General features: G+C 48.4%; 1 protein-coding gene across 2 annotated transcripts in view; it reads left to right on the top strand.

Annotated features, from left to right (window-relative positions):
- The window catches only part of THBS3 (thrombospondin 3), a 49,988-nt gene extending 47,117 nt beyond the window's left edge, over positions 1 to 2,871 (top strand). For both annotated transcript variants that reach the window (XM_081173514.1, XM_081173513.1), the window contains exons 22-23: positions 1,353 to 1,492; positions 2,453 to 2,871. In XM_081173514.1, the coding sequence (XP_081029640.1) occupies positions 1,353 to 1,492; positions 2,453 to 2,508 (196 nt within the window). In that variant the 3' untranslated portion in view covers positions 2,509 to 2,871. The remainder of the gene's footprint in view (positions 1 to 1,352; positions 1,493 to 2,452) is intronic.
- Positions 2,872 to 24,885: the final 22,014 nt, after the last annotated feature.

The raw sequence follows: 24,885 nt of genomic DNA on the forward strand, positions 1-24,885 counted from the left end.
AGATCCCTAGATCTCTGTAGACCCTCAAAACACGCCAACTTTTGACAAGAGGCAAAGAGGCCTTACGGTGGCTTGCGCGGTTATGGTGGCTTGGAAGGAACATGTCCCCTAACGTCCTTCGGACGTTCTGGGCACTTCAGAGTAGCGCTGTCTTTACTCAGAGTAAAGGGTCCAGCTTTGGTTATGTTTCTGAATGCCGGCCATTGGGATCCACAGAAGACGAAGGCGCTCAGGTGCTGCTGAGCAGTGGCGTAGCGTGGGTTGTCAGCACCCGGGGCAAGGCAAGTAATTTGCGCCCCCTAACCCGTGGATTTGCGCCCCCTAACCCTAACCCCCAGATGTTGCGCCCGGTGCGGCCAGCCCCCCCTGCACCCCCCACGCTACGCCACTGCTGCTGAGTTCAGTCTGCCGATTTTGCTGTTTCCAAAACAATGCATGAAGCGAAACCAAGCCACCCCGTGAAATTCCTCTGAATTTTGCATTGCTGTCCCCCAGCCAAATACCAGGAATGAGAATGAATATACAGTGGTACCTCGGTTTTTGAAAACCGAAAACGGAAGCCTCCTTACGGAAAACTCAGAAAGAAAGCCACGTTTCCTGTCTGACTTCCGAGGTGCGTTTGAAAACCGAGGAGCTTACTTCCAGGTTTTCGGCGTTTGAGTTCCAAAGCGTTGGACTACAGAGGCGTTCGAAAAACGAGGTATCACTGTACTGTGGTAGATAGGGACCTCCCTTGTTTCTGTGACAGCAAGTTGTTTTAAACTGTTTCTAATATTGTGTTTTAACATGCCCTGGGACCTTAGAATTAAGGGCTGGTCACCCTGAAATGGGGACAACCTGAAGTGGCGGCCTCACCATTCTCTTGACGGGACACAATGCTTCTGTTATAAGCAGTTTTTACCCCTCTCTCCATTTGGAAAGGGCCCCAGAGCAGCCTGTGTGAGATCGATACAAGTAAGGCATTCCCTGACCCTCAGGCTTGCCATGTGAAAGGTACAACACAAGAGGAGAAGGGGCTGAGGAGGGAAGAGGAAAACTCCAGGTGCCAGTCCTTACGATAGCCGAGCCCAAAGGTGGAATGGGTCTTCCATCCAGTCTTTCTCAATATTCAGCAGCTGGGAGGGATGGGCTGTTGCAAGATAAGAGTTGAGGAAGGCTCAGGGTTGTCTAAGACAGGGCCAACTATCCCAGTCTACTCATGTGTGTGCCGGCCCTGGGCTTTGCGACCTTCCCTGCTTCAAAACCATCCTTGCAGGTCGGCTGCCATTCATCTACCTTCTTTTTTTCTCCTGATCATCGTGACACACACGGACTTTCCACGCACCTGACCCCCTCCTGTCTCCCCCTCACAGGGTGCTGCTATACGAGGGACCCCAGCTGGTGGCCGACTCGGGCGTCATCATTGACACGACAATGCGAGGGGGCCGCTTGGGGGTGTTTTGCTTCTCCCAGGAGAACATCATCTGGTCCAATCTGCAGTATCGCTGCAACGGTCAGCTGTGGGACAATTCGGGGTGGTTCAAAGCAGGGCTTCGCTCACCTGAGCTAGGCCTCATTCTCCTAGACCCGGGTGGGGGGTGGGATTTCCATGGAGGTCTTTCCCACCAGATCAGAGTGGGGGGGGTAGTATCCCCTCTGCCCTCCCCAAATAGTTGAGCCTGTTCTGGGGGAAATGACAGGATGTTTATATCACCGAGGTTGAAATTCTATATACCAGGTGGAGACAAAGGCAGAATTTGATTCAGTTTGCATTTAAAGCCGTGCTTCGCTGAATTTTGCAATGCAGTTATCCAACCGGTGCTTACCAAGAAATGCACGTTAGGTAAAAGTATACATCAAAAATGAATATGTTGGTCCAAATAACATAGAACAGGGGTTTGTATTAGGAGAAATGGCTTGCATGATTGCGTACATTGATCAAAATGTGTTCCTCATGAGAAATTCACACTAAAATGCAGAAGACTTCCATGGGAATTAACCCCCCCCCACAAAAAAAATCTGAATTTAACAATGAGAAGATGAAGAGCAACAGAATCAACAGATCCTTCCATCATCAGGGATTGGGGCCCTCCAGATGTTGATGAACTCCCAACGCCCATCAGCCCCATGATGATGGAAGTTATAGTTCAGGAATATCTGGAGAACCACAGGGTTCTTCACCCCTTTCCTAGACCCGTGTCCCAACCTATCAGGGATCACACATTCAATACATTTACAGATGTCTAAAGCAGGGCTGAGGAGCACATGCCCTTCTAGATGGACTCCCGTCTCCTATCTCCCCTCACTGTTGGCCATCCTGGCTGGAGGCTGATGGGAGCTGGAGTGCAACAACATCTGGGAAGCCACCGATGTTCTCCAGAGCTCTGCTTTCCATAGGTCCAATGCAAAACCTTGTCTATGATGTTTCCACTCTACCTAATACACTCTCTCTCTTTCTCCCCTCTCTCTGTAGATACCATCCCTGTGGACTTTGAGCCGTTCCGCCGGATCTTACTGGAAGGGGCTTGAACTAAGGTCATCCAAAGGGCTCAAGTGCCCATCCTAGAAGTGGGCATCATTTCAGACCCCCATACACAACACACACACACACACACACACACACACACACACACAATGGACTGGAAAACTAGCAGACCTCAACCCATAAGCTTCTGGAAACCCCCAGGAGTTTGCTGGCCGCAGTCTCTTCTGTGGGGTTCTCAAGATTCCTTGGCCACAGGGCCCAGCAAAGGATTCTGGGCCAGCAAGGGCCCAGCCAATCAGAGAGGGTGGCGACAGAGCAAGCTCCCACTGGCGTTACCCATGTCCCGTCTTTTGCTGTCTTCATTTTGGGAAACGATTTGTCCATAAAAGTTCTGGCTGTTTTTCTAACTTCTTGCTCCTCTTGTTGTTTGGTGAGGGCAATGGTGGGTGGGGTCCCAAATAGTAGAAGACTTAGTTTTCTCAGTGTTTCACCTTCAAAGGAATCGTCTTTCAGTGAGGGAATGAGGGAGCCAGATATTTAAACAGCTGCTTTATACCACTATGACATCCTTTTCTTTTCTGCACCCATAAAGAATTATGGGTTGAGAAGTCTTTGTTAAAAGAAGCCTCACTTCCCCATTCGACCTCAGAGAGGACTGGAATCCCCAGAGTTTACTGGGAATCATAGAGAGTTGGAAGAGACCCCGAGGGTCATCTAGTCCAACCCCCTGAAATGCAGGAATCTTTTGCCCAACGTGGGGCTTGAACCCACTGAGATTAGAGCTTATGCTCTTACCGACTGACCTATGCTTCGTGGACCCATAGCTATTAAAACAGCTGACCTTTATGTGGATCTTAATTTCACATATATGCCCATAGGTTGCTGACCGTGGGATTGTAGTGGATGGAATCGATCACTCCACTGTGAGGCAGCTACGAAAAGACAAAATTCAATGCTGGGGATTATTAGGAAAGGAATGAAACTACCAATATTGCGATGCTGTTATACAAATCTATGGTGCAGCCGCATTTGGATTATTGTGTAGGGTTCTGGTCAGCTCTCCTCCAAAAGGATATTGTAGAACGAGAAAAAGATTCAGAAAAGGGCAACCAAAATGCTCAAGGGACTGGCGTTATGAGGAAAGATGGCAGGGTTTTTAGTTTAGAGAAAATGCAAGTAAGAGGGGACATGACTAAAATTTATAAAATTAGGCACAAATGGAAAAGGGGGTGGAGAACAGCTTTTCTCCCCCTGCTGTAGCCTTAGAGCTTGTGGGCATCCAGTGGAGATGATCCTTGAAAGATTCAGGACAGAGGAAAGGAAGTTCTTCACAGAGCAGATAGTTAAATGTGGATTAGACAAATTCATGGAGGATCAAGATATCAGCCACCAGACTCAATGGCTATGCTCTGCCTCCACTTTCAGAAACAGCATTTCTTTGGATAACAGTTCCTGGGAATCTGGGGAGGGCAGAATACTGTTGTGCTCAGGTCCAGTTTGTCCACAGTCAGAAGAGGAAGCTGGAGCAGAGGGGCAATTGACTCTTCTTACATTCTTAGGAATTCTGCATCAGGGGCACTTTTGAGCACTAAGAAAAGCATTCCATATAAAAGTCGAAATTATTAGGAACAGAGAATGCATCAGGTCCATTTGGCCCAGTATTGTCCGCACGGACGGACAGCAGCTGCCCGCCATTTCAGGCAGGGGAGTCTTGCCCCCGCTCTACCTGGAGACACTCCATCACTGAGCCATGTCCCTTCCCCAGGTATAATTAATACTATCACCACCCAGAGCTGTCCCAAGACATTTGGGCACCTGAGGCAGACCCCAAAACGGCTCCCACTTCCCTGCCAGAGAAGAAGAGATGAGGGAAGATCTACTTCAGCAACAAGGGAGAAGAAAGGTCGACATTGGGTTCCGCTGCCTCGGTGGAATCTGCCGCCTGAGGCGGTCGTCTCGCCAAACAGGTTTCCTTCCTGTCGCTGAGAAGGAAGCCATGAGAAAGTTTGCACTTGAAGTCCGACAGAAGCGATCCGATTGAAAATGTGTGTCTCCGTCCTGTTGTTTTGGTGGCTCCCAAATCCCACAATCACCTCAGTCTTGTCTCCAGGTCTCTGGCCTTCGGAAGGAGAGCCGGACTCGGTATCCCGAGAGGTCCTGGGTTAGGTGTGTCCCCATGGGGCACCCGTAGTCGAACCCAGGACAGCAGGAGGCCGGGACAAGTGCAATATTAGCAGGAGAACGAACAACACTGCACTCTGCCCCATTCCTCCCGCCAACCTGGAAAGAGGGACACTTGCAGGCCTCTAGCGGAGCGAGTCACGGCTGCGTCACGGCCTGGGCTCTTCTCCCATGGGAGAGAGAGAGAGGACCAGGCTGCCAGTCCTGCAAAAAGAGTGGATAAATTATTATCATGGGGGTCTCAAGCAATACCCACCTGCACCCTCTCAGAGAAAGCCCCTCCGAGCCCCGTCCAGGTCCCCCCCACAAGCTGGAGTCGCAACTGGCGCTCTGGAGCTGGGCATTTGGTTAAATAATCACCCGCCCTGGCCAAGACACTCGGACGTTGCTGTGGCGACCAGTGTCCCGGCAACGGCCAAGTGAATGCTGCGCTCTTGCCGGCAGCGAGGAGCCTTGTTCGGTTGGGGGGCGCCCCGCTCCACCCACGCCGCAGAGAGGAGCCTGCAAGGCTCCCACGCACAGAACGGAGAGAGCCGGCAAACGGGACTCCTGGGGAGGCATTCTACCTGCTTCCGCAAACTAAAATAAATTCTCCAAAATAAAAAAACAACAACGCCATCGATCGCCTCTGGATCCCAGACTTGAGAAAGTTTTCAAATTTTGGAGGGTCACCACCTGTTGTGAGGGTGAAGAGAGGACCCCACTCCCTTGGCCTTGAGAGGGAAAATGGATATAAGGGAATCTTGCCCATCCTGCTGACGCCGAAAGACCCACCTGCTGCCTCTGTGGGCTAAGGGCGGAGGAGCGGTGCAGGTCGTAAAGATGTGGCAACCCTGAGAAGCCCCCTGTTGGCGAGGATGGGCATTGTGCCCGCAGAAGGAGGGTTTTTGCTCTTTCAGGTAGATCTACTTGCCTTTGAAATGTGTGGCCGGAGAGCTTGTTTTGGGCAACCTCCCCAGTCTGGAAGGTGCCCGGTGAAGGACGAGAGAGGTCCTGACGCAGCTCAGTCCTTCCAGTGTGCTTGGCTGGGGCCCTGACCACGGCGTCAACTCTCTCGCAAAAAAGTTCGGGAGAGGGCTCTCTTCCCCCCCCCCCTCCGCCTCCAACCTCGGCTCTTTAGCTACACAATGGAGCGGGCAGGGATGGGAGCGCCCAGCAACAATGGGCATGCATAGACTCCAGCGGCCCATTCAAGCAGCAAAAAGTGTCCTCTTAAAAGGGCAATGTGCAAGGCAGACCAGGGGGATGGGGACACAGCAGAGAGAGAGAGAGAGAGAAAGACCAGGAAACGGGTGGAAGCCCAACATCAGAATGCAAACACAGTTACTGCCAAGTTAAGGGTGCCTCTGGACATGTACAAAGTTCTTTTTGCCTTTTGGAGTGGCTTCAGGCAACCTCTGTGGTAGGGATGGGGGAACTTTCTCTTTTTTCTTTTTAGACCAAGGGAACTTTGGAACTCCCTGCCTAATGAAACCAGGCAGGCCCCTTCTCTGTACAGTGGTACCTCGGGTTACATACACTTCAGGTTACATATGCTCCAGGTTACATACGCTTCAGGGTACATATGCTTCAGGTTACAGACTCCGCTAACCCAGAAATAGTGCTTCAGGTTAAGAACTTTGCTTCAGGATAAGAACAGAAATTGTGCTCCAGCGGTGCGGCGGCAGCGGGAGGCCCCATTAGCTAAAGTGGTGCTTCAGGTTAAGAACAGTTTCAGGTTAAGAACGGACCTCCGGAACGAATTAAGTACTTAACCTGAGGTACCACTGTACTGTGCTTGAAACCTGCTAAAAACGTTTTTGTTTCGACAAGGCTACCCAAACGATGCGAGTTTTGATCTGTCTTTTGTCTGTGGGGTTTTTAAAAAAACTTTTCAAAAGTTTTAAATTATGGTCGTTCATTTTCCTTCGTGATAATTTTATTGTTTTATCTTTTTTCATAAATTGCTCTGAGGTTTTTTTGTTTTGTTTATACAGTCAAGCGGTGTATAGATTCTGTGAAATAAATAACAGGGATATACGTTCCCTCCCTTCCACACAAGCGGAAGGTGGGATCGAAGGCAAGAGCAGGCGCAGCGATGAATCTGTCTCTCACCTTTTGCAACAGAGGGCTATATTCCAGGCGCACACAACAGACCGAGGCTGCTCCACCCACCGCCCTGTTCTCCACCATAGCTAGCAAGAGGGACAACCACAGCTCAGGGGGCGGAGCTGGGCCAGCAAGAGGCGTGGCCTCAGAGGGGCGTGGCCTGGTGAGAGTCTCGAGGGCCAAACAGAGAGGCTTTGAGGGCCGCATTCAGACACCAGACCTGAGGTTTCCCAGCCCTACTCCCAGTATCAAGGGTACATTTTGCCTTTCACTCTGTTACACCCCCTTTTACAGTCAAATGGCTTAGTTGTCAAACAAATTGGCTCCCAAATGCTGAAAACTCAGAAGTAAGGGTTCCAGTTTTCAAACGTTTTTCGGAAGCCGAACAGACTTTTGGAACAGATTAACTTCGAGAACCAAGGTATGACTGTATTTGTATTTATCACTGGTTAAATTGATAGGCCGCCTTTTCCACGCTCAAGGCATTCTGTTATTTCATTCATTCCCAGCCTTTCCTCCAATTAGCTCAATACAGGGCCACACTTCTCACCCCCCCTTCCTATTTTATTGTTATTTACACTTTATACCGTATTTTATACTGGGTTTTTTGTAGCATCAATTAAGTGTTTTAAATTTGTTGTTAGCCGCCCTGAGCCCGGTTTCCTGAACCGGGAAGGGCGGGGTATAAATAAAAAATTATTATTATTATTATTTCACCCTCACAACAACCCTGCGAGGTTGTGGAGGCTGCCGAAAAGCATTCTGTTCTATTCATTTCCCGCCTTCCCTTCAAGGCAGCAAACTCATTTTTTCTCTCTTCCCCATCTCCCATTCCATCCGCACAACAGCCCTGCGAGGTTGTTCACCCAGTAATTGGCTACTGTGGTCATAGAGTGAGCTTCACGGGCAGGCATGGATTTGAACTCTGGTATGTCCCAGAGCCTAGCCTGACACCCTTGGGGTGGATTGGATTCTGAAAAGTTCACGAAGCAGATGAAATTTTCACACAGGGGAAAATTCCACAGTTCTTACCACAAATTGGCTTGCAAAATTTATATATATATATATATAATCCCAGGAATACAGAATCCCACTGTACAGAACGTACAGTGGAGACCAGTCCATTTGGGCACAAACTTGTAATGAATGGGTTCTGCCATTATTGGCTCCGGCTGCCACCTCTCTGAGAGTATCCCCTGTGTTGCAAAAGAGAAAACTCTGAACAACCCCAAGTAACACGCGGCATATATTAACAATAAATTGATAACGTTATCTCGTTTCACAATTCATAAGCAGCAAACATGTAAAATGTGCATGAAGTCACAATTAATAGGAGTCAAATAAATGTTCCATGAACAGAAATATTAGGCGTAGTCAGTAAGTATAAAGAATCCTACCTGCCCGCAGACTGCCTCGCCAGAGTGGTGCATGCTCTGGTTATCTCCCGCTTGGACTACTGCAATGCGCTCTACGTGGGGCTACCTTTGAAGGTGACTCGGAAACTGCAATTAATCCAGAATGCGGCAGCTAGACTGGTGACTGGGAGCGGCCGCCAAGACCACATAACACTGGTCCTGAAAGACCTACATTGGCTCCCAGTACGTTTCCGAGCACAATTCAAAGTGTTGGTGCTGACCTTTCAAGCCCTAAATGGCCTCGGTCCTTTATACCTGAAGGAGCGTCTCCACCCCCATCGTTCTGCCCGGACACTGAGGTCCAGCTCCAAGGGCCTTCTGGCGGTTCCCTCACTGCGAGAAGCCAGGTTACAGGGAACCAGGCAAAGGGCCTTCTCAGTAGTGGCACCCGCCCTGTGGAACGCCCTCCCACCAGATGTCAAAGAGAAAAACAACTACCAGACTTTTAGAAGACATCTGAAGGCAGCCCTGTTCAGGGAAGCTTTTAATGTTTAATAGACTATTGTATTTTAATATTCTGTTGGAAGCTGCCCAGAGTGGCTGGGGAAACCTAGCCAGATGGGCGGGGCATTAATAATAATAATAATAATAATAATAATAATAATAATAATAATAATAATTTATTATTATGGCAAAAAGCCTATCACTGCATATTTGCAGGATATTGACTGTTGAAAGGCTTTTCGCCTCCATCTCAGTGTTCTTTGATCGTTACTGACTACTTTTCAACATAACCAGCTCTGCCATTAGAGAGATTGAGGCGGCTGCCTCAGGTGGCAGAAGCCCCTGGGCGGCAGCAGAAGCAGCAGCAGCAGGATGGCGTCGGAAACCGCTCCAGAACTTGCGGAGCGAAATGGGTGCCGATGCAGCAGGGGAGGCAGAGGACTCTGTTGGTCGTGGACTCTCCTTCCTTGGAGGTTTTTAAACAGAGAGGTTGGGTGGCCGTCTGTCATGGATGCTTCAGTTGAGATTCCTGCGTTGCAGGGGGTTGGACTAAATGACCGTCGGGGTCCCTTCTCACTCCAGTTCAGTGATTCTACGAAGCATTGGCAGTGGCAACAGGCGGAGCGGCAGCACATCTGCTTTTCTTTCTTTTTTTATAAATATTTTTCATTATGAATTTCAAACAAAGAAAAATCACCAAACATTTACAATCCCTTTACCAAGAAAAACAAACAAAGAAAATATACATAAACAAAAACATAAATCTAAAATAAAAAACATCATAACTGTTCATAACATATTTTTCCATATCTAACTGGACTTCCTCACATCTCCCTTCCCTGCGTTCTCAATATCAAAGTTATAGACAGCAATTTATTACCTTGTTTCAGTTCTTAATTTATACTTCTCAAATATTATGTCTCAAAGTTCAAATAATTTTTGTCCAATACTTATTAATTTAGTTCAAATATAATATTACTTCAAATTTCATTTTCTAACATCACTTAGTCTCATATACTTTTCAACTAAGTTGCTGGTACCAAGCTCCTTTCAATCGTGCAATTTCTTAACATTCATACAGTTTGTACTGTTTTTGTAAATAGTCCTTAAATTTTTTCCAGTCCTCTTCCATTGTCTCTTCTCCCAAATCTCGGATTCTGCCAGTCATTTCGGCCAACTCCATATAGTCTATCAGTTGCGCCTGCCATTCTTCCAGTGAGCACATCTGCTTTTCAAGATGATTCCCTTCAGTGTCTGTCAGGAGTGCGTGCAGGAGCCAGGCCCTGTGACCAGTAGGGCTTCTCAGGACCGGGGCCTTCCTAAGTTTGATTTTTATCCACCCTGGCCAAGGCGCTGGAGAGTATGTCACAATGGGCAGCCTTCGCAGTGAGTTGGTGGGTGCTGCAATTCGACATGTTAACACACTTATTTCTCTCCCAAAACACACACACCCAAAGATGGAAAGGGGCTAAATGCAATCCTCTCTGTCTGGTGCTGAGAATTCTCCCCTAAGTGGGCAAGAAAAATTGATGGACTACGCAGAACTGGCAAAACTGACATATAAGCTACAGGACAAGGATAACTGTGACTTTAAAGATGAATGGGAACCCTTTGCAAAGTATTTGAAGACGCAACAAAGTGAACTGGACTCCTGGCTTTGAATAAACATTCACAAACTTTTTATTGATAATAATCAGCTAATAGTTTGAGGATCTATACAACTGCGTAACATGCAGAAAACAGCACTTTTAGAGAAACCAAAGACTGGAACTGAGGGAAGTTGGGGTGGGGGTGGGGTTCTGTGGGGGAGGGAGGAAAAATGGGGGGGGGGGAATAAGGATGATATGTTTCTGGATAATATGTTTTGTTTTAATTTTGAATAAAAAAGTTATTTAAAAAAAGAGAGAGTGAGAATTCTCTCCTAAGCCGCACCCATCCCTGGCCCTGTCTTCACACCCTCCTTGAAGGCTTTTGCCCGGCTGGAATGTGCCCTTGAACCCCAAACATTTGTCTTTCTTGTCTGGGTGGAGAGCAGAGAAGGGCGTACGCAGGAACTAACCTGCTGTTCAGATGTAAACATTCGCACACATTGCTCTGGTCACTGTTGCCTCTGGCCCCTGGGAGGTTGTGCAGAAGGAAATGTGGCCCTCAAGCTGAAAAATGCATTTTCAGGATGCTCAGGTGCCATTTAGAAATTTTGTGCCCAGCCATTGCCCGGCTAAGTTGCTGGCAAGGAATAGCCAGCAGGTGGCGCTGCAGCCCCGGCCATGTGGAAAGTGCCACCGGGCTTGTGGGCTTATTCCAGGAAGGACTGTGTACAGTATATTTGGAAGTGTGTGTAGATGTACTAGGCCAGGCTTCCTCAACCTCAGCCCTCCAGATGTTGAGAGACTACAATTCCCATCATCCCTGACCACTGGTCCTGCTAGCTAGGGATCATGGGAGTTGTAGGCCAAAAATGGAACCCGGGTGGCACTGTGGGTTAAACCACAGAGCCTAGGACTTGCCGATCAGAAGGTCGGCTGTTCGAATCCCCACAACGGGGTGAGCTCCTGTTGCTCGGTCCCTGCTCCTGCCAACTTAGCAGTTCGAAAGCACCTCAAAGTGCAAGTAGATAAATAGGTACCACTCCAGCGGGAAGGTAAATGGCGTTTCCGTGCGCTGCTCTGGATCGCCAGAAGCGGCTTAGTCATGCTGGCCACATGACCCAGAAGCTGTACACCGGCTCCCTCGGCCAGTAAAGTGAGATGAGCGCCGCAACCCCAGAGTCAGCCACAACTGGACCTAACGGTCAGGGGTCCCTTTACCTTTACCTAGCCCAAAAACATCTGGAGGGCCGAGGTAGAGGAAACCTGTACTAGGCGCTGGGGGGGTCTGGGGCCTTGGACTTGGACTTGGGGAGGGTGGACAGCAGTGCTGGGTTTCTAAAGTGGCAGGTTCAGGGGCTCAAACCAGTCTGGAACTGGACTGGCAGGAGTTCTTAGTGCAAAACACTCTGTGCATGCTCAGGATCACTCTCTTTTCCCCCTTTCCCTTCTGCAAAGGCTGAGCTCTCTCTGCAGTAACTGGTATTCAGAGGACACCCCAAAACTGGTATTTGGGAAAAGGCTCAGTGGTTGCAGCATGCAGAAGGTCCCAAGTTCAATTCCCGGCATCTCCAGGCTCCGTATCTGAAACCCTGGAGAGCTGCTGCCAGTCAGTGTCGACAATACTGAGCTAGCTGGAACACAGCTCTGACTCTGTACAAGGCAGTTTCCTGTGTTCCTATATAAGTCCACCTCTTGCGTAAAATCCTAAAATTGTAGCGTTGGCAGGGATCCCAAAGGGTTAACTTGTCCAACCCGCTGCAATCCAGGAACAGAACCATGAGGTCTAGCACCATGAGGACTGGAATCAAAGCATCTCTTTCTACATACTCCTCCAAATTTGTAATGCAGCTCTCCAATCAAAAAAGGTCTGCAAAAAAATGGGTGCATCAGCCTGGCAAACTTGAAACTATGCATGCCAGTCAAGTAACTCCCAATATGTTTTCTATATATGGAGACAACTTTAATTCTCACCTTCCCACCCACCCCTCCACCACTGATGATTTGGACTTTGTATGCGATTATACTAATTTGCATGGTTTTTCACTTCTGCTTTTCATATTTTATTTTTCGTTTCTTGTTATAATTGTCCCCTCTGTTCTGTGCGAACTGAAATTAAAAAATGGTGCCTATTAGGGGAAAGCGTGCATTTCAAAACGCATGTATTAGTGGAAATAACATGCCACACTTAGGGAAAGCTGCTTGTGAAAATGGTGTACATTAGGCAGAATAGTGCATAGAAATGCATATAATTTTGGAGAAACCGGGGCTAAAATGCTGGCAAGTTTCCATGAAGACCCTTGGAAGTGAAACTGATGCAGATACGTGGTGGAATTAAATTAAACCCGGAACAAAGAGAAGTTAGGAGAAACCGAAACGGGCCGATCGGCCCATCCCTGTAGTGTGGATCTCTCGAGTTTTGCAAAACATAAAGGTTGTTTTGGGGGAAAGGCAGGTCAGGCCTGTAGCCAGAAAACTTTGTGGATGCCAAAGAACAAAGGGAGCATCTAGGAATGGAACGGAGGAGCCAAAATATTATAACCGGAGCCTTCACTTAAAAGAAACAGGGAATGCAATGCAAGAATTCTCTTGCACTGTTTTGACCCTTTGGAGATTTCCCCTGCGAAGCTCCTCCAGCAGTGAAGAACCTCAGGCCTGGAGGGCCGAATGCGGCCCTTCCAAGCCTCTCTATCTGGGGGGGTTTGTGTGTGTTTGTGTTGAAATCAGCCTCCTCTACAAAATTCACATGGTTTGCTCCGCCCCTTTTTTCTTTGGCCCTGCCCACCATGGCCATGTGATCACGGGGCGTCTGCCCAGAAGGGAACACATCCCGGTGGGGGGGGTGTGCCATAGCCTCGAGCGAAAGTCGCAAGAGCAGAGCCAATAGCAAAGGTCCCCCCAAAAGCTGGTTAAATTGGTTATGTGTGCCACCGAAGCAGCCAGAATTCTGTGCGCACATAAATGGAAAGAAGTTCCAATAATGAAAGAGGAGCGGACCTTGAAATCATTGGACTATGTGGAGATGGAGAAACTGACGTCGAAAATAAGAAACCAAAAAGGAGAAACGCGTGCGGAAGAACGGAGACCCTTTTCTGATTAGTTGAGAAAATATTATAGTCAAATGAAATCACAGGACCATAGCTGTCAACCTTCAGATTTGAAAATAATAAGGTATCAGCAGCCTCACCAGTCCTGGGGACAGTCTATGGGATATCTAACAATCCGGGATAGCAGCGGGAAGCAGTGGGAAACGGCGCTGGAATAAGGGAATTTCCTGCAAAAAAAGGGAAGGTTGACAGCTATGCACAGGACTTGAAATATAGGCAAAGGAATGAGAATGATAAAGGAATGCAATGTAATATTTATGTGCTCAGTAGTGGCGCCCGCCCATCAGATGTCAAGGAAATAAACAACTACCTGACTTTTAGAAGACATCTGAAGGCAGCCCTGTTTAGGGAAGATTTAATGTCTGAAGTTTTATTCTGTTTTTAGTCCTCTGTTGGGAGCCGCCCAGAGTGGCTGGGGACACCAAGCCAGATGGGTGGGGTATAAATAATAAAAATATGATTATTATTATTATGCTTTAGATAAATATTACATATATGGCAGCAGATGAAAGATTTGAATACAAACATCATGGAAGGAAGGATGGGAAATCAAAATCTTAAGGAAATATTGCATTGAAATTGAATTCGTTGAATTGTTTGAAAACTAATAAAAAATTATGGGGGGGGGGGCAGGGAACCAAAGGTGTCCTTGCAAGCTACTTTGCTCCCTCCCTTCAGTTCAGGCACTTGGGTTGTTAAATTTCAATGACCCGTCTTGCCCAACCATAACAGCCGAACGATGTTTCCCCCTCAAATTTGGCTGCGCTGTGACGTCAAAAGACTCTGGAGCTCACACTTTTATCGCTTTATTCATCTCATATTTGCAATGGGTGTGGAAAGGGCCTCTGGGTGATACAGAGACTGGTCTCGAAATGTTTTAACAAGGTTCTTTTATTTATTCTGACTCCTGTTCCCTCCGCCGTCCCCAGACAGGTATGATTAAGTGTTCCGTGCACTTTCTGGACTCCTTGCCCTTTGTACGAGCCCATGATCTTCCAGGCACGAGGCTCAGACCCGAGCCAGGATTCGCATGCGCCCGTTTCCAGCAGGGGCTGGACACAGCCCTGGTGGCTGGTCTCCCTCAATAGCCTTGCTGTTAATTTGCTGCATTTCCATCCCACTAAAAAGGAGCTCTAGGTGTCTTGAACCTTCCATCATTGGATGTCTGCCATTTCCTGTGTTTACGAGAGAGGGAGAAAGACTTTCCCCTATTCTTCTCCACCGTAGAAGATAGACAGATAGTTTATTACGGTCGGAGACCAGCTTATAAAACACACTTGGGAGTACAATCCCAGAAGGAAAACAAACATTTAAAACAATGTACAACATTTAACATTTATAAATGCGATAAGCCTATAGACACTTAAAACTTTAAGATAAGCTACTGCAGAGAGATGACCTAGAGTCACCCATGGAACCGAGTTTGGGGATTTTCTTAATGAATTGGTTTGGATCGGAGGGTGGTCTGCGCCTACAGATCTGTACACAGAATCTGGTGACCATCCAGGTCGTCTTATGATCTTTGCCTAACAGGAAAGGGTCAAATTTTTGCTTTTCTGGGAGGTCAGTGAGCCTCACCAGTAGGGGATCAATGGTCTTATTTTGTGCCTCTTCATAAAAGGGACATCTAAAGAACAAGTGTTCTGGGCTTCCTATCTCTCCCAATGAACAGGCGCAAAGTCTCTGAGCATATGGGACTTTTTAAAAGGTTCCTTCCAGGACCAGCGAGGGCAGAGCCGAGCTTCTGGCAAGTGTAAAAGCCCTTCTTGCATTTTTGGATACGAGAAAGAAGAGATATGCTGCCAGTGCGGCTAGATATCTTTTGATTTCTCCAATTTTATAGTCGGGGCACCTAGAGCAGTCCTGTTGTCTCTCGGTGTCTATGATTCTTTGTCTGACCGTGGCTTTTGCCTGGCCCAACCCCAGACTTAGAAGGGCTCGAGGGGCAAAACCCAGTTTCTGAAGGGAGTTCAGGACTGCTGTCTGCCAGCCTGACTGGAACTGGTCGCAGAGGATGGTGGGGCTATTCCTCGGGGGAGCAAATTCAATGTCAGCCATTTATAGACTGATGTTAGATGGATATAGGCCTCCACTCTCATCATCCCCGTTTCTAGTCTAACCCATGCGTTTGAAACACATCTGGGGACTTGTAGGAGAGCTCTAAGGAGTTTGGATTGAACTCTCTCAAGGGAGGAGAAAGCAGAGGAAGGCGGGCCCAGAAAGGATCCATAAAGGAGCTGCACCGTAGAATTGTAGAGTTGGAAGGAACCCAAAGGGGCATCTAGTCCACCGATGCCTTTCTGTGAATACTGATAGCTCAATTGGCGAGAGCGTGGTGCTGATAACGTCGAGGTTGCAGGTTCGATCCCTGCATGTTCCTGCATCGCGGGGGGGGGGGGGCTGGACTAGATGACCCCCAGAGTCCCTTGCACCTCTACAATTCTACCATTCTTCTCCAGGGTTCCTCTTTTCCAGTCCTCCAAGTTAGCGGCTTTCACTACATCTCATGGGAGGGAACATCGTAGTTTAACTATGCGCTGGCCGGGTGAAGCAGCAGCAAAATATGTGGCAGCAATCCAGCTGCTACCCGAACGTAACTCTGACACACCGTGACACTCTCACAAGGAAAGGCACTGTGTGAAAAAGATTTATTACTGAAATGAGATCATCCACCTAACTGCCTAAAAATAGCATCCATAGGATTGAAGATCCCTTTATTGGTTTTTTTAAAATTGTTTATTTTAAACGCCCTTGATCTTACTTCCTCTTCCTAGAAGGGATGAAATTTAACTTGGCTTGCCACGCTGCTGGAAGGAGTTGAAAGGTGACGGGTTTCTCGCCATTATAGAATCATAGAATTGTAGTAGGGACCCTGAAGGACTCGTACTTAATCTGTTAATGTTTTGCAGCCCTGGGAGGGCGGTGGCAGATTTAGTCACGACAAAGGAAAAGAAAGTGTACGTCAAGGAGCCACCGCAAGATCCTTCTTTCTCTTGGTAGCTGCTATTCATTTTTCCCATGCATCATGTGTTTGCAGAGGGGTGTGGCAGAAAATAGGGCGATTTTTCCCACCGCTGCCCCACTCCTCTGCCTCTGTTTCCTGGCATGCTGGCAGCTCCCTTCCCAAACTAGAGGTCAAACTATTTATTTATTTATTTATTTGGGGGGGGAGAGCTGTCTCAGCCTTCTGCCTGGCTCACGAGCTTTCCAGAAGCAGGCACCTGTCCCCTGTCAGAGACAGGGTGCTTGGGCAAACGAAACTTTGGTCCGGCTGAGCGAGAGTGAGGCGTTTTCCGTGGCATGCCAGTCTATCAGTATCTGTTAGTCATCATAATAGTTGAAGACAGAGCCTCCCTACCCAGAAGCATTCTACCTCCAGAAAACAGTTTGGGCTGGGGGGGGGTCAGTGAAGAACAGCTGTGGGTGATCCAGGAAGCATCTGTCAGTGTGAATATGGACTGGACAGAACTTGGTCTGACTGAGCAAATAAAGTCTCCCATGCCTCAACACTGCTGTTATTTTACTGGCCATTTTGCCATAATATAAACAGTGGGCCTGGAGAGAACATAAAACCATAAACAGACCATAAAAATGAAATACAAGCAGCAGCATCTGTGCTCGAAATAAGGGGAAACTGCCTGGCAATACTTCCTCCTTCTGTAAAGGTCCTTCTCAGCTCCTGCGTTATTGCAGAAAACAGAATGACTTTGGGGTGTGCCCTGCACATGCTCAGCAGTTAAGAGCACCCACTGGGTTTGTGGAAAGGGTATAGGAAAGGGGAGGCAACTTGGAGTCCTGGGGGCACATGTGGCCCTCGGCCTAATTTCAAAAGTGATCGGTTCAGGCTTCTGGAGAAAAAGCATCTTTTTCTCTCCTGACAGCCTGCTGGGCAGAAAGGAAGGAAGAGAAGCGGTGATGGAAGAAGAAAAGAGGGTGTTCGAAAGAGAAAGGGGGTAATGGGACACTAGGGGAGAGGGGAACTTGTTGGAGGCTGAGACCCCTCTGGCTTCTTCACCAGCCGGACTCAGCTCTGCCTCTTGGCCTCCCTCCTCTCCTGCCTCTGCTTCTGCCTCTGATTCTGAACTGCTCTCTGCCACAGACTCTCCCTGCTCGCTAAACCCTGTGGCCTCTTCAGCTTCCGACGCATCCTGCTCCCAGTCTTCTTCTCATTGTCCCACCACCAGTCTCCGGGCTCTGAGCATAGCTGTCAACTTTCCCCTTTTTTAAAGGGAAATTCCCTTATTCCGAATAGGATTCCTCGCAAGAAAAGGGAAAAGGTGACAGCTATGGCTCTGAGCCGCCTTCCCCGGGCTGGTTCCTTCCACCTCTTCTCTGCATTCAGCCCGTCCAGTGCCGGATTTACCTATAAGCTAAACAAGCTATAGCTTAGGGCCCCACTCTCTTGGGGCCCCCCTAAAAGTTTAAAGGGGGGGAAATGGATGTACATTTCCAAAATATAAGATAAAGAACAAATAAAACCTACACACAGCAACAGTGTTTTGTGTTGTGTAGGCTCCTGTGTTGTAAGAAATGGGCTCTGCCTGCTAGCCTGCTCCCTAAAATATCACTGGTTTGCTCATTTCTATATAGGGTGCCTTAAAAAACGGTAAAGGACCCCTGACAGTTAAGTCCAGTCGCGGACGACTTTGGGGTTGCAGCACTGATCTCGCTTTACTGGCCGAGGGAGCTGACATTTGTCCGCAGACAGTTTTTCCGGGTCATGTGGCCAGCATAACTAAGCTGCTTCTGGCGAAACCAGAGCAGCGCACGGAAACGCCATTTACCTTCCCGCCAAAGCGGTACCTATTTATCTACTTGCATTTTGACGTGCTTTCGAACTGCTAGGTTGGCAGCAATAGGGTGCCTACATTCTGCTATTTGTAATTATTAGTAGTTTGCATTATTTCATGTTATAGCAAGTTTCTAGAGACTAGGTTTTGAGTCTTTGTAAATTGTGTTTCTAAAGGAACTTTTGTTATTGCCAAATGCCAATGTGTTTGCATTATTAAGTTTGTTATGAATAAAAAATCATTTCAAGTTAGAGCTTAATAATTGTATTTCACTATTTATATACTTCTTCTTAATTGTGTTTCAGTTCAACAATTACAGTGGTACCTCGGGTTAAGTACTTAATTCGTTCTGGAGGTCCGTACTTAACCTGAAACTGTTCTTAACCTGAAGCACCATTTTAGCTAACGGGGCCTCCTGCTGCTGCCGCGCCGCCGGAGCACGATTTCTGTTCTCATCTTGAAGCAAAGTTCTTAACCTGAAGCACTATTTCTGGGTTAGCAGAGTCTTTAACCTGAAGCGTATGTAACCTGAAGCGTATGTAACCTGAGGTACCACTGTACTTTGATAAAATATTTTGTTTTGTTTAAATGGCTTTAGATACCTATTAGGTCCATAAATAACCATATAGCATATATTCAACACAAAAAACCAGGACAGCTGGACATATAAAGGGCCCCATTACCTTCAGTAGCTTAGGGCCCCATCAAACCTAAATGCAGCCCTGAGCCTGTCCACGGCATTGCGGCTGTTTGAGAGAGCCTGTTCTTTGTCCCATTGAATGAAGATGTTATGCATGCAGGGAAGAACAATGAAGGGCAGGTAGGGGACAAAGAGACTGACAGCATCATGCCATGCCCCATCGTCAGTGAAAGGCCACAGGGATGCAGGGCCCTGGAAGCAATGGAGGGATGTTTTCTCGGTAAATAACATCATTTTACAAAGGCACCCAACCGCTCAGCCTCAAAGATTCCTGATTGCACAGTCTCTGAACAGGTTGTGCAAATTCTGAATCTATTTCTGGAATTCAGAGGCAGTCGCTGTGGGAGAGGTTGCCGCCTCTGCTTCTTCTTGGTTTTGCGGTTCGTGGGGCATAGGGAGGAGCAGGGAAGCAGGTGATTCCAGCAATTGGCATTCAGCGGCAGTCTCCCTGGACTCCGATAAGGCTCAAGAAGGTGCCATTAATCACCTAAAACAGTGGGAAATTGTTTCTGCAGGTGCCTGTCCACTGGCCTGGCCTTTACCAAAGCAAGACTGAATTTCAGTGAGAAAAGGAGGCAGGGAATTTGGGGTGTCAAGGGGTGGGGATGGGAAAAGGCTGCAGCTCCATGTCCCGACAGTGGAGGCAGAGAGTGTTTCTGAGCACATGAAGAGTGGCTGCCCTTCACCCCACCGAAATCCCTTCACCCGTCATCAAGGAAGGACTAACTCCAAGGCTTAAAAAAAACCACACAAGAAACTCAAGGATCACGCCAACTTTTGGTTTTGCTTGAAAGGAAGCCAAAAGAAATTCAGTTATGCTAACCAAACCTTTCTTTCACCCTTTTCTCTGCGTGTGCAAAGTTCATTTAGAGAGCAGGAGGTTACTCAGCAGGCCCACAAAATCTCCTGCTTTTATATATATAAATGAAATTCCTGATGCAATTACTTGATCAGATTACATACCAGTCCATTACTGGTAAACCAGGCTTTGTTTTTTCAGTGTTCAATTTCAGCTTGGAGAACCTCCCTAACTAGCCAAGAAAACTCTTTGAAAGAGGTCCTGCCGCGAAGGTCGGCAACTTTCCTCCAGCCCCTCTGCCAAGGCCCACATTCCCCGGATCTGTCTGGGGCCACATGCCAACTGTGGATAGAGTATCGGACGTGGGAGAGAGATCCGGGTTCAAATCTCCGCTTGGCAATGAAGTTCACTGGGTGTGACCTGGGGCAGGTCACTGTCTCTCAGACTACCTAACCAACGTCAGGGGGTGGTTGTGAGGATAAAATGGCGAGAAGCATGTGTGCCATCTTTAAGCTCCTTGGAGAAAAAGGTGGGATAGAAATGCAATAAAATAAATAGAACACAGGGGAGCAGAGTCTTCTGGTTTAGTCCCGGAATGTCCCTATTTGCCCTGACGGTGCTTCTGCCGCTGAATTTGGGGAGGAGGGTGAGCCAGCATTTGTCCCAGGCAGCGGTGATGATGGAGCATCTCATTGCCTCTCCTTGGCCGCTGCTGCCGGCCTCCTCCCTTGGCCCCTGGAGACCAGGCGAGGAGGAGGAGAGGTTGATGCTGCTGCTGAGGCCCAGGCCCACGTGAAGCACTGGCTCTGAGGGGCAGGCAGAGAGCAGGGCCACCCTGAGCAGGAAGAAAGGAGGGACAGAGCGGAAAGCAAGGAGTCAGTGTGGTGTAGTGGTTAAGAGTGGTAGACTCGTAATCTGGTGAACCGGGTTCACTTCCCCGCTCCTCCACATGCAGCTGCTGGGTGACCTTGGGCTAGTCACACTTCTCTGAAGTCTCTTAGCCCAGCTCACCTCACAGAGTGTTTGTTTTGAGGGAGGAAGGGAAAGGAGAATGTTAGCCGCTTTGAGACTCCTTCGGGTAGTGATAAAGTGGGATATCAAATTCAAACTCTTCTTGATTTTAAAAAAAAACGCTTTGAGCATCCGCGTCTAATCTTGCCCCTTTCTAAGAAAGATTTACACTGGTACCTCGGGTTACAGATGCTTCAGGTTACAGACTCCGCTAACCCAGAAATAGTACCTCGGGTTAAGAACTTTGCTTCAGGACGAGAACAGAAGTCGTGCGATGGCAGCGGGAGGCCCCATTAGTTAAAGTGGTACCTCAGGTTAAAAACAGTTTCAGGTTAAGAACAGACCTCCAGAACGAATTAAGTTCTTAACCCGAGGTACCACTGTATTGGTGTGTGCTTTTCTTTGTATAAATCTACTGAAGAAAAAAAAAACTAATATCGGGATTAAGCGGGTCTTTCTCTAGGACAGTGGAAGGCGTCTGTGCTGTGCCCCATTGGCGGTGGCACTTGCCCATCTTCTGAAATGTTCTGCAGGGAGCGGGGGAGGGGACCAAAAATTGGGGGTTGAGGAGGGTCAGTCGGTGGGGAGTGAGAAATGTCACTATTTTCATCTGAGGAATGTTGGAGGGTATGCTGTTCTCTCACCAGAGGCCGGCTTTTCCTTAGAGGTGTGAGAAGTATGGTTCCTACCAGCGGCGGAGCTAGCCACTAGGGCACCCTGAGCAGCGCACATGCCATGCACCCGGGGGCAGGGCGAGCCACCCCTGGGGTGGGCCGATCTGCCGGGGGGTGGTGATCCCAGCACAGCGACGTGATCTGCTGGGGGGATTTTGTCACCCCCCTCAGGGATGACATCCAGGGCAGACCGCCCCCACCACACACCCCTTCCCATGCCCCTGGTTCTTACATGTCATCATTGGCCAACGTACAGTTGGTGCGAGAAAGGGGTGAGGGGCCTCAGGTTTGGGAGGCAAATGTGGCCCTCCAGGCCTTTCCACCTGGCCCTCAGGATTCTCCCCAGGCCACACCCTTCAGCAGCCCTGCTTTTCATCCTCCGTGAGTGTTTCTGCCTGGCTGGAATGCGCCTCTGAACCCCGATCACGCCACTTTGCTTGCCAGGATGCGGGGCAGAGAGTGCTATGTGGCCTACTGTAGAAAGAGAAAAGTTTGCATTTGATGCAGCTGTCCAGCATGGGATGCAGCTTTGCAAAAAGATTCCCCACCCCGATGCAAAGGAAAAGGCTTTCTGATTGGGTGCTGGACCAATTCAGTTACCTGTGAAGGGACGTTGCTTTGAAATTCTGAACAGAGCTGAGGGTGGATGGTTACTGGTAGCCCAGAAAATTCTATCAAGGTGTGGTAACAGCTATACAAAGCAACACAGATATTTTATCTAGGTGATAGGGAAGTAGAGAAAGTGTCCAAAATTCTTCTGTGGGGCGTGCCAGCCACAAAGCCATGAAAGACATTTTACACCTCCTGTTCCCAGCAATGCTATAAGGAGCTACTGCGTCACGTGAACAATAACCTCCCCCCTCCCACAAATGTACCCTTTTTGCATGCTCTGTAGAGCTTGGATGAGCAAATAAGGGCCGTTCAGCCACGAGGCGGCCTGAGAGCTTTGCCTCAGGTGGAAAACCTGGGCACGATTTAGAGGGGCACCTTTTGGGCAAGGTCACCCGAGGACAGATAGAGGTTGTGAGTGCCAGGCCACCCTCAGCCTAACATGGTCAATGCTGCCCTCGTCCAGCAACAGTGAAACATTTCCATAAGGACATAAGAAAAGTTTGCAGGATCAGACCCATCTAGTCCAATATCCTGTTCTCAACCAGATGCCTGTGGGAAACCCGCAAGCAGAATTCGAAGACAAAAGCCCTCTGCCCTCCTGTGGTTTCCAGGAACTGGTACTGAGAAGCATTACTGCCTCCGGCCATCAATAACTTTTTCCTCCATGAATTTGTCCAGTCCTCTTTAAGCCCCCCTAGCTGGTGGTTATCACTGCAGTGGCGTAGCAAGCCCAGGTGGTACCCGGGGCACAATTTTTTTTGATATCCCGCTCCCACACCGACAGCTCGGGGTAGGCTTGGGAATCACAGGAGGGCGCCGAATGTCCGCCCCACCTTCCTACGCCTCTGCGCCACACCCCCGCAATTCCCAAATACCCCGAGCCATCGGGGGAAGGGGGGAGCTATGCCGCTTTGCCGGGGTGCTCCCTCCTTGGCTCGCTGTAAAGCGGCAAAGCGGGAGCCTCCCATCCCGGCTCGCCATAAGTGGCTCTTGCCGGCGGCGGAGGGATCCCACCGCCGTCCATACGGCTCACGGGGAGCGCCAGTACAGCATATGTGTGGCGTCGCTACGCACAGCGCATATGTACAACACCGCACATGCGTTGTATGTAGCGGTTTGCCACTGGTGGCACCCAAATGCTGTACGGATGGTGGTGGGATCCTCTGATCGCGGCTGCAGCCATGAAAGAAGGATCCTCCACATGTGGCTGCGGTGGCATGATGGCTGCTTGCGCCACCGCGGCCAGGTGGCAGGGCAAGCACACCGCGGGGTGCCTTCTTGTCACCCTCCCAAACATGGAACCCGGGGCACACCGCCCCCCTGCCCCCACCTTGCAACGCCACTGTATCACTGCCTCCTGAGGGAGTGAGTTCCATAGTTTAACTCTCTGCTGCGTGAAGGGGGACTCCGGGAATCTCAGATAAAGATGTGAGTTTGTACATTTAAACAAAGGGGACTGCTACCTCTCCAGGTTGTGATGTGGGAAGCTGTTGGCCCTGCAGTGTCTTGGTTTTCATGCACAAATATTTGCATCAGGTCAAGTAAACCTGCCCTTATCGATTTCCCATTTTTGTCCTAGTCCTAGTTTCCCATCACATTCATTAATTTTTTAAAAAAGTCCTCATGAAGTCTTATCAATTTTGTACCAGTGAGATCCTTTTATACTTGCTGTACTTTTAATTCCTGTAGGGTGGGGATTAACGGCAGAAGAACGAAAAAGGAATTTGCATGCCTTTATGGCAGCTAAGAGACTTGTACTTGGAGCCTGGAAGAATAAACATCAACACCTATGAATTTGCAATTAAAAAATCCTCACGAAAATGCATAAGTACCTTGAGTTCCATTGTGCCCGATAAACACTCCCCACCCCCTTTTTAGCAAAGTCATTTCTGCATAATATATGGAATTTTGTAGGTTATATTCATTAAGACTTTTTTTAAAAAAATCAACTAATACATGCATGTTTTCTCCTAACATATTCATCTTCATATGCATTACTCGGCTGGAGAACTGCGCTGCAAAATTTCAGAGGAGTGCAGATTTCGAAGAGGGGCTGCATTGCGGTTCGCATCTCGTGTCAAAAAGTATGACTTAAACAGGTTTGCTTTTAAATGCAAACTAAATTAAATTTCTTCCCCGTCCCTAGCAAAGAGACAGGAACTTGCAGGAAATAAGCAATGGTACGAAGGCATACAGGTGTTATGACACTCTTCCAAGAAAACTCCTCCCCACTCCATAAAATTACATTAGTCAATAATTATGTTTATAGCTCAGAGTTTCATGGTGGGGCACTGGTGGGGCATGGGGGTGGGGCAGACATCCCCTTCTTAAATCTCAGCCAGTCTGTAAGCTCCTTATGCAGCCACACTGTTTTCTTTAGGTGCCTCCCAATTTTATTTCTTGTTGGAATTGTCTGCATTTGTGACTTCAACATTTCACCTTTAAGAAACTCCCCTCCATCTTGGGCTCCCTTCTCTTTTGAGTATTTCTGACCATGGGTTCTCACCCTGTACAGTGGTACCTCGGGTTACGTACTTAATTCGTTCTGGAGGTCCGTTCTTAACCTGAAACTGTTCTTAACCTGAAGCACCACTTTAGCTAATGGGGTCTCACGATGCTGTTTCGCAGCCGCTGTGCAATTTCTGTTTTCATCCTGAGGTAAAGTTCTTAACCTGAGGTACTATTTCTGGGTTAGTGGAGTCTGTAACCTGAAGCGTATGTAACCCGAGGTACCACTGTAGTTCCTTAAGCTTTTTCGAAATTGGCCTTCTTAAAGCCCAGAGTGCATGCCTGACCACACTCACCGTTCCCTTACCTCTGTAACATGAAACCCAAGAGGACATGAGAGTCCCCTGTTGCGAGGCACAGAAAACAGTGTGTTTCCCTGGTAAGATGGGAGATTTGAAGCACATAGGAGTCACCTGTTGCGATTTAGGTTCCAGCCAGGGCCATCGTTAGCAGATGCAGCGCAAATATCTGCCCAGCGCCCCAAATTACCATGGATGGGAGGGATG

Source organism: Podarcis bocagei (genome assembly GCF_964188305.1).
Source record: "Podarcis bocagei genome assembly, chromosome: 16".
NCBI lineage: Eukaryota > Metazoa > Chordata > Lepidosauria > Squamata > Lacertidae > Podarcis > Podarcis bocagei.